We start from the raw sequence: 10,129 nt of genomic DNA on the forward strand, positions 1-10,129 counted from the left end.
GCCCCACAAACTATTATGTGTTGGAGCTTCGGATTTTGAAATGGATTCGCCCAACGCCATTGCCTTGCCATCCCTACTTGTTGAAAGCTTCTTGAACTCGCTTCAATGATCCATGAGCTCGATCTCCCCAGTTTCTCCACTTCAGTAGTTCGTTCGTCTTACTAATCTCTCAAGGCATCGACTCCCCTGGCCAAAATCGAATAGGGAGCTGAGGAAAGGAGCTCACGGGAGCAACATTAAGACCTCGTTCGTTTGTGTAGGATTCAAACCACAGCCGGAACAGTTCCTGGAGAGGATTTGTTCATCTTATCACAAGGATTTGTTCCAGCGGAATAATTCCAGCCCCAGCAAGCTGTTCGGCAGGACATGTTTGATTCCGGCCAGACTTCAAGCGATATCATTTCAACAGTATTCATACCCTGATCAGTACTATTAGTTCGCACCGAATGAACATTCATTGATTACATCCTACCAAAAAAATGAAAAATACAAAAAACTGACTTGAACCGAACATCATTTCAACCGTATGATGCTGATCAAACATGCGATCTACTGCCAGTATGGTGCTCTCCCTCAAAGTCTAAAAACCAAATGATCAGTACCATGAGCTCGGCAGAACTTAAGCTAGAAAAGCATCCAGGCTAAATTGGTAGAATTTCAAAAAACTAACTTGAACCAGATAAATTAAGAACAATATAGTTCAACACTAGGGTCAGTAGACAAGCCCATCCACCAAATCCTGGTCACTCAACTTCATAATTCCTCCAGTCAGCCGCTAATCTCACAAGCACATGATGCACAACAAGCTCTGAATAGTCACACAAGAGTTTGCTGCAAAACAAAAAGGAAGAATAGTCACACAAGAGTTCCCCAACTCTAACCGCTGCTGGGGAATCTTCAAGAGAAAAGAAATATTAGGTATAAATTATCTCATAAGATACACCCCCCTAAGGAAATACAACACTCAAGAAAGGAACAAATGTTCCTGTATTAAATATCGACTCATCTCCGGCATAACAACTATTGCTTGGTAATGCTAGGTAGCTCCTAGATAGGTATGGAACTTTTATAATTATGCCACCCTTAAAAAATTAAACAAGAATTATAGGCACAATTCAAACAAGAATTGTAGGTGATGTTGCGGGGGACTGAAATAGCTCAGAAACCAGAAGCGCAGCAGCCCTCATCTCAGGCTCCAGTCGCCAATCACGTTTGAGGTTTCCATTATGACACAAGACCACACACTGCAGCTAAGTTTAGCTTTCTTCTATCCATTTTTGAAGCAATAGTTTCCATTCATACAGAACCCCAAATTATCCAAAATGGTTATTAATGTTCTTTGATTGACTAACCTAATATGTACTATTTGCAAGTGAAGTTTTGCAAAAAAAATGGCACACTTGAACATTGTGCAAAAAGAATGGCAGACAAGAGCGTCTAGAACTGTGATCAAGCTTGAGGTTTGACCTGCTAGACTATCTCATTTCTAAGCTAAATCAAAGTTGATTCCACATCTTCTTCACAGCCAGAAATAAAAGCCTCTATCTTTTCTTTCCTCTCGATGAAGACCGCATATGCTTTTGCCTTTTCTTCCTTGGTCACTTCCAGTGTGTTCAGAACTGAGATGCACCTTTTGATAGAGAAATCATTGAACTGAGATGCACCTTTTGATAGAGAAATCATTACTTTTAGCAGCCTCCTTTTCTCTAGCTAGACGTGCATCTTCTTCTTCTGCTTGCTTGGCCCGACGTGCAGATTCTTCTTCTGCTTGCTTTGCCATAAGTGCAACTTCTTCTTCCCAAGTTTCCAGGAATCTCGCCATCATTTCTTATATCCTTGCACCCTTCTTAGGCCTCTTCTCTTGCTTTCCTTGTGTGTTTCTTAATGCAGTAGTAGTTCTTCGCACCCCATTTCTTTGAACAGTTGTTACCTCACGGATGTCATCCAAATCTTCTGCATGATTCCTTTGCTCAAACTTTAGTAGTCCTTCTTTGATGCACATCTTCATCCCTTTCCGTGGTTGCATCATCTTCTTCATCATCTGGTATCTCAGGAATCTCTCTATCACCCATGAAATGAACTGGATCCCAAATTAAGAATCCAACTCCCTATATCATTGTGATAGTCCCTGGATCAAGCGCTATCACATACAGAACTTACTCCAATCATAATATCGCAGTCATACTTCACATAAGGTCAATCACGGGTTTAATTATTACATAAATTTATAGAATTTATAGTACAGAATTCATTACAAGCCTCTCGATTAGGGCGAACAAGCAGAAAATAGAACACGATAGCTAGGCTTCTGGCCGTCCTTCATCTTCTGGAACCTCCTCCACAGGCAACTTGAGCGTAGCACGGGCTTCAGTCGTACTAACCGTCATCGTTGGGGTCGAACTCCAGATCGGATCCTGCATCGTACCAGGCTATCCCCAACGTATGAGATAGGTTCACATCACCGAATGCAAGCTTTAAGTGGACTATACTAAAGGTATAACAAAGTTCAAAAAATTAAGCTGGGGTTTTCTATGCATGCGCAACAATATATATAAGTATAGAACTTCTTCCAACTTCGATCTCAGGCCCTTCCGGCATTCCAGACTCCCTGTCCAACACACACTTTCCAAAACCACCAAGTCGATACGAGAACTCCCTCTCCTCGCATCTCAACTGCCCTGGCAGGAAGTCATTTCTAGAGGGAGGTAGAAAACATGAGTAACTCTAACTAATAAGAGCAACAGAAGAGTAGGGTTGTCTATGACCGAGGATGCGGCTATACATATAGTTTTCACCCTGCAGGGGTTCTACACCTAGACCCAATTGAATCGACGCCAGCTGGGGATCAGCCGACTGAGCAACGAAACATTGGTCTACTGAAACAGGACTAGGAGCCACGGCACCATCCGGTTTTCCCGGATATTGGGCGCATCCTCCCGCGAGAGGTCGCCCTGGGACTGTGAAGCCTCCCTTGCGTCTCGGGGAACCTGAGGTCAGCACTTCCTTCCCCTACACCGATACTCGATCCTCCTACGGGCTTGGAACCGTACTTGCTAGCCCTGGACCGGGCCCACCCTCATAATGGGTAAGTGGTGTGCACGCTTAACACAGTTCCACTAATCATAGTTACTTTCACTCGGTCCTCAATTGCCGAAGCAGGCATCTTCGTCGTATGCGTCTCCACCGCAATGGTCCGCAACTGCACCCATTACGGGTGCCCCCAACACCTCAACCAAGTATCCAACAAGTTGTACCCACCATAGGTACTCCGTAGGGTGTGCCAAGATACACACCCCAGGCCCTCGATCCACGATCGAGTTAAGTTCGCCCGCTCCCGGCTAAAAGCCCTATCCACCAACTCCTGGAAAGTGTATCTCCACTCACGCCAAGACTAACCATCCATTCCCACACATACACATATAAAGCATAGCAAGGCATTTCATATAATATTCAAGTGTGATAGGATTGCAAGGAGTACAGGTAAATAAATAGGCTATGCAAGTTCATCTCATAGTAATACATCATGTAGCGGTAGCATATCTAGCAAGCAATTCCTAATAGGTATTCAGATCGTAGATGGGCGGAACCTGACAGCTCTTTGAAGTCCTCCTGGGCTTCCGGGTGGTCCTGGTCGTCGATCAGCTCCTCGTAGCGGGGTTCTATTCGTAAATACGAGTAAGAGCAAGGACCAAATTGTAAAAGCGCACAAAAGTCACCAAATAAGACCCAAATCACCGCAAAACCTATTCTAACCAGTAGTTCATGATTTTATAAGAATTATGGAGTTGGTTTCATAATTTTTGGAGGTCCGGTTGATTTATTATAAATTTTCTGAGGGAAAACCTATTTCTGAAATTAGTAAAAGAATTTCAGAAAAAAAACACATAATAGTGACACGTGGCAGCACTAGAGAGTGCCACATGGCATGCTGACATTAGATGTCGTCAGCAGGGGGCCTACTGACGACGGCATTGACTGGTCAACACTGACCGGTCAAGCTGCGGCTCAGAAAAAGAAAGGTATTGAAACTTTTAAATACCCTTTCAAAATTGCCGAATGCCATATGGGTAGCCCTTCTTTTATGGAAGGTTTTGAAGGAAACTGAACGTAGTGTTCCTTGGAGCCTAGGGACCAGGGGAAGGCCTATAGAGATAGGTATTGAGCAATTTGGGTCTCTTTGCGCAGGCCCTGGGAGCGTTGGCGCCGTGATTATAGATCTGCATCGGAAGCCTAGTGCTTTGGCTCGTATGGTGAACTTAGTTGATGAGGAGAGTGATGAGGAGGCCCTAAAGGTTCCTTCGAAGGTGCTTCCCGAAGGTGCTTCCCGAAGGTGCTTCTTCGGTGGTGCCCGAGGGTGCTTCTAAGGAGGCTGAAACGTTGGTCTCGAAGAAGGCTGAAGTTTTTTCTGCGAAGGTTGCCCTACTAGTATGCTTGTTTGACGCTGGTGTTGAGGATAATGCTACTTTGGAGGAGTCAAGGCCGGTAGAGGTGCATGTTCCTAAAAGTTTTTCAGAGCTAGGTAAAATTTTGACGACTCGTCATCTTGCTTTTTAGGGCCGCTATGCTCTTGAATTAGATGTGGCGAAGCTTATGACTGAGCTCGGTGGTATCATTGGTGGGCCGTTGGGCACTGCTACCTCTTCCCAGACCGGAGGTGCCTCAGTTGGGATCCGAAGGTCCCCGAACGGAAAAGAAATGGAAGACTTCTCTTACTCAAATGAAACGACCTTATATGCACTCACAAAGTCTTAAAAAATCATCCCTGTTACAGTAAAAATGGGGGTATTTATACCCCCACCTTCGTTACATGGTCCCGGAAATGCCCTTACCTACCCAGAATATTCGTTGAAGGTTCTGGCTCATTGATCATTTTCGGGGATTTAGAGTATATAATTTGACAACTACAAGGGGTCATGCCTTTTGTGTGACATCGAAGGTCTCCTGGAACCTTCGAGCTACTCATTCACGTGCATCATCGTCCGCTCATGCTCCGAAGGTTCCGGAGTAGTCGGAAGCTGCGCCGGGTGCTTCTATTCGTCATTTGGAGGCCTCTTCACACCTTCGATACACCTTTCCGTGGCATCGAAGGTTTGGTGCGACATTCCAGACCTGCGATGGTACCTCCGGATAAGATCACCCTGCGGCAAAAAAAATAGAAAATAGCAACTGTTATGATGTCAGTGGCCCCAAAGGTTAGGGTAACCTTCGGCGAGTCCATCCCGGAGGTGGCGGTCCCCAACGGGGATTGTATCTATGAGATAATTTATACCTAACATTTCTTTTCTCTTGAAGATTCCCCAGCAGTGGTTAGAGTTGGGGAACTCTTGTGTGACTATTCTTCCTTTTTGTTTTGCAGCGAACTCTTGTGTGACTATTCAGAGCTTGTTGGTGCATCATGTGCTTGTGAGATTAGCGGCTGACTGGAGGAATTATGAAGTCGAGTGACCAGGATTTGGTGGATGGGCTTCTCTACTGACCCTAGTGTTGATTTATATTGTTCTTAGTTGAAATTCTATCAATTTAGCTTGGATGCTTTTCTAGCTTAAGTTCTGCCGAACTCATGGTACTGATCATTTGGTTTTTAGACTTTGAGGGAGAGCATCATACTGGCAGTAGATCGCATGTTTGATCAGCATCATACGGTTGAAATGATGTTCGGCTCAAGTCAGTTTTTTGTATTTTTCATTTTTTCGGTAGGGTGTAATCAATGAATGTTCATTCGGTGCGAACTAACGGTACTGATCAGGGTATGAATACTGTTGAAATGATATTGCTTGAAATCTGGCCGGAATCAAACATGTCCTGCCGAACAGCTTGCTGGGGCTTGAATTATTCCGCTGGAACAAATCCTTGTGATAAAATGAACCACAACCGGATCAAGTGAACCAGCCGGATCAACTGGTTCCTCTCCCGGAACTGTTCCGGCTATGGTTTGAATCCTACACAAACGAGGCCTAATGTTCAAACGAACGCCGCACTGCCGCAGCATAAATGAGAGCCGAGCTGGATTGCATCTTTGCTCGTTACATCCCGGCATGGACGCCCGACTGCCCGAGTAGCGACCAGCACAGATCAGATGAAAAGATCGGAGTAATCGCTCGTCCTGGACCCCAATCCAATCATTATGCGTGGGTCAGGCGATCAATGGCAGATCAAAGCGGTTCAGCAAAAGATACTTTGGTTCGGCCTCAATATGCATCGACAGCTCATGCGATGCAATCAGATTATGAGGTCCATCTTCGTCGACCACAGCATTAAGCATATCCTAGTTCTGCAATCTAAAGACGTGGCAGCAATCCCCTGTCTGAATCAAGGCATGTCCAATTCTTGCCCTGCTCCTGCTACACTTGGACTGACTGATGCCAAATCGATGCCAACGTTGCCCATGACCCACTCGCCAGCTTTACTGTAATTGAGACAGCACCGGTCAGTGTTTACTGTTCAGCACAATCGATGCCGTATTTGCTGGTTCAATGCGATTGAAGGCGAGGTTGCTGAACTCTGAAGTTGGCATCAAAGCCACTGAATCGGCACCAGCGGTTTCAGCAAATGCGTTGCACCTCACAGGACTAGATTGCAAATTGCAAATCCTGCGTTTGCAGTAGTCCAGTCCTGTTGCTCCTCCACACGCCTTCAAAATCCAACGGTGCCTCAGGGCACTCGGTGCGGCTGCAGGCTACAGCCAAGCAGTACTTCTTCGACTGTCGAGTCGATTTGATGGCAACAGTGCAACGCCTAGAATCAAAGCTTCTTCTTTTTTCACCCATTTCCTCATGGACCCTGTCCATCCGTTTTCCCCTCTGCTTTCCCCCCAGAGCCTGAGAGGGAATACGATTGTATGAAGTTGGAGGAACAGTGTCTGGTTTCAAATTTGAAGCAGGAAGTAGTTCCGAGCTCCAGCTGGCACGATCACTGGTCCAGTGTTGCTTGGTGAGCCAAGCCAGCCTTCCCAATGAGGATCGCCCGAGCAGATTTCCCAACGTCTCTTCCTTGTCGCACTGCGCAGCCAGCGCTTTTATTTTCTCCAGCCAGCCTGCTTGAGCTCTCCACTCGAGTAGGAGTACTGGCACGTGCTTGCTCGGTTTAGCTTCACGATGACCTGCACTACCAAGCAGACGAGGAGAGAGTCCTCGCAGCACGAGCATATCTTATTCTTTCCTAAGCTGATCCGGACTGTACATGAAGCCATTAAGCTAATCCCCAATCAGAGCCTCTGATCCAAATCCAATGAGGCGCCCATCTGTTGTTTCCACACACAAGCCAGGCAGGGGACGCCTCCAGACGCTTCTGACGCACGTGGACCACGCAGATTCAGAAACTCTCTGCACCATATCGAGCCTCGGCGCCTTGCCCTGCCTTTCCAGCAGGAGACAAGCGGCGCCAGCTCATGCTCCGCTCACCACTCCACACGTGCGTGGGCACCCGTGGCCGTCCGTACGCCGCAGCCATCATCCATTCATCCTCGCTCGCTCGCCTGCAAAAAGCCTGCCTGCTACGTAGGAGTACGGTGCACTCAGCGTTCAAAAGGATTTTATTTACGGCTCCAGCTTGAGAAAATCCACTGGCTTTCCAGTGCAACACCAAGGGTTTTTTTTTTGTGCGTGTAGAACGGCAGCAAGGCGTTGTGCTATTGCTCTCCGACGGGGGCAGGCAGGTCTCGGAACTTGGAAATGGAAACTGTCGAACAGCATCCGCAGGACAATGATGCACAAAATGTGCCAAAGCTTCGAGTCTGTTTACTGCTGAATCTCTGTTGCTAGCCACCCGTGGAGTAGAGTCCTTTTCGATTTTGGCCAGAACACAGATTTCCATTTCCTTATGGACAATGCTGGGTACTGAAGATTCCATTTACCTACAAGAACAACATGAGAAAAGGAGAGAGAGAGAAAACTCACAACAAACAAAAGAGATGATCCTACACACACATCGCACTAAACACATGCGGCGGCAGCTGCTCTGTACAAGAGGGACAGGCTAATTGCTAAGCTAAGTGATCATACAGATACAACACGCGGACACCGATGAACGGGGGTGCATCACCCGCGCGAGAGCGAGTCCCAGAGGTCCGTGCACCGGCGGCGGGCGAACCCGACGCGGCCGGCGTCCACGTCGTACACCACCTCGAACCCCTGCTGCTGGAAGTTGCCCAGCGTGCCGGCGGGCCCGTCGCCGTCCCCGGAGGACGCGTCCCCGCCGTCCATCAGCATCAGGCACCCCACGCCGCCGCCGTCCGCCCCCTCGCTCCTGAACCCCATGAAGTAGTTCCGCCGGGGCAGCGCCACCGTCGCGTTGCCCCGGAAGTGGAGCGCCAGCGGCGGCACACCGCGGTCCGTCGCGGCGTAGCGGTAGCACGGCCTCAGCCCCGTCTGCGCCTCGGCTCGCCCGGCGCGCGCGAACCCCGCCGCGGCCATCGCGCGGGCGAATGCCTCGGCCACCCGCGCGTACGTCTCGCTGGGCAGCATGGTGAACGTCGTGCCCGAGTCCACCACCATGCCGCCGTTCCCGGCGCGGTCCACGCGCCCGAGCTCCGGGCGGGCCGGTATCCTCGTCTCGCCCACCGAGACCGCCTCCAGCGCCACCGAGTAGAAGTACGGGTGCCTCGGGTTGTGCAGCAGCGGCGTGTACACGAAGCCGCCGGCCTCGCCGAGGCCGGCGGCCTCGTCCGGGCTGCGGCCCAGGATGAGGGGGCTGGGGCGGATGAGCCGGTCGGCGCGGAAGGAGTGGGACACGAGGCAGTAGGAGAACCTGCCGGAGAGCGACGGCGAGAGCTGCGCCGGCAGCGAGAGCGGGCCGCGCCCGAACCCGGCCACCCCGACGGGCTCGCCCAGGGCCGTGTGCGCGCACGCGAAGGTGAAGTTCTCCACGGCCACGGACGCGGCCAGCCCGACGCGGCCGCGCCGGAGGTGCGCCACGAGGCTGCCGTCCCCGTACGCGTAGTAGAGCGGCGGGCACGGGTGGGACGCCGCGCTGCACGAGGCGGTCTCGATGTCCTCCAGCGGGCACCCCGCCGCGGCGCAGAGGTCGGAGGGCGGCGCCGAGGCGTGCGCCGCCGAGCAGAGCGGCGACGCGCAGGGGACGCGGCGCGAGCCCGGCGGCGGCGGGAGAGGCGCGAAGCCGCCCGGCGTGGGCTTGCCCTCGCAGAGCATGCAGGTGAAGGGCGCGCAGGGGAACCAGACGAGGTCGCTGCCGGTGTCGAGGAAGAGGGGCACCGGCGCCGCGGCGGATGCCGGGCCCACGGACAGGGACAGCGTGTAGTCGCTGCCCGGGGAGAGCGGGAGCGAGAGCTGGCGGTGGGCGGAGGGCTGAGGCGGTCGCGGGCCTCTATGCGCGCGGTGGCGCCGGTGGCGCGCGGCCGAGCGGAGCGAGGAGGAGCGGAGGAGGTGGTGGACGGGGACGGGCGTGGTGCCGTTGCCCCCGCGGAGCGAGGAGAGGGTGTTGGTGAGCGGGACGAGCAGGCCGTGGCACTGGCGGCGCGGGAGGAGGAGCGCGAGGGCGAGCAGAGCGGCCAAGCAGAGGAGCCGCATGGCTGCGGGCTGCCGCGTTGTCGCGTGTGGAATCGTCGGGTATTCTGGGCCTGACGACTGGCGACGATGCTCTGCTCTCGTGGGGTTTTGGGCTTTTGGCTAGGGAGGGGTTTTTGAAGCGCCCGACGGCCGGAGAGGCGGAGACGGTGCCGCTGGGGCGCCATCGCGCGTGGGGGGAGCCCGTCCGGGGACGGTGCATGCAATGCAATGCATGGAGCCATGGAGGACACGCGGGCGCGGCGGCCGCTTTGGTTGGCTGGAGCAGCCGGTGCAGGGAAACGCCGGACCCGGAAGCGAGCTAGCAGGTGCCGGCCTGGTAGTGGCGCTGCCAAGCGCGATGGGGTCTTTCAGCTCAGCTGTGGACGCTAATCTCGTCACCTCACGGTCACGGGCGACCTGACGCAAGATGTGACGGCGTGCACCGCGCTTCTCTACGGAAAACAATGTCAGGGGTTTTCCGTGCTGTGCTAGCGTGCGTGCGTGCATGCATGATGAGTTCCCGAAAACCCGCGTGCATGAATATTTCCTCTCTCTTTTTCGCTTGAGTTCAGCCTAATTATTTGCACGATGCATTCTAGGTCATAGCAACAGATCAGCAATGGCTG

At 51.7% G+C, this 10,129-nt stretch overlaps 1 protein-coding gene across 1 annotated transcript; it reads right to left on the reverse strand.

Annotated features, from left to right (window-relative positions):
- Positions 1-7,916: 7,916 nt before the first annotated feature.
- On the reverse strand, positions 7,917-10,129 carry LOC112899083 (probable aspartyl protease At4g16563). The gene has a single exon (XM_025967418.1). The coding sequence runs from the start codon at positions 9,522-9,524 to the stop codon at positions 8,037-8,039; it is 1,488 nt and encodes a 495-aa protein (XP_025823203.1). The 5' UTR covers positions 9,525-10,129; the 3' UTR covers positions 7,917-8,036.

The sequence above is a fragment of the Panicum hallii genome, chromosome 7 (assembly GCF_002211085.1).
Source record: "Panicum hallii strain FIL2 chromosome 7, PHallii_v3.1, whole genome shotgun sequence".
NCBI lineage: Eukaryota > Viridiplantae > Streptophyta > Magnoliopsida > Poales > Poaceae > Panicum > Panicum hallii.

Bases quoted from the DNA above. Each gene is read 5' to 3' on its own strand.
- LOC112899083 (XM_025967418.1), bottom strand. From the start codon at position 9,524: ATGCGGCTCCTCTGCTTGGCCGCTCTGCTCGCCCTCGCGCTCCTCCTC.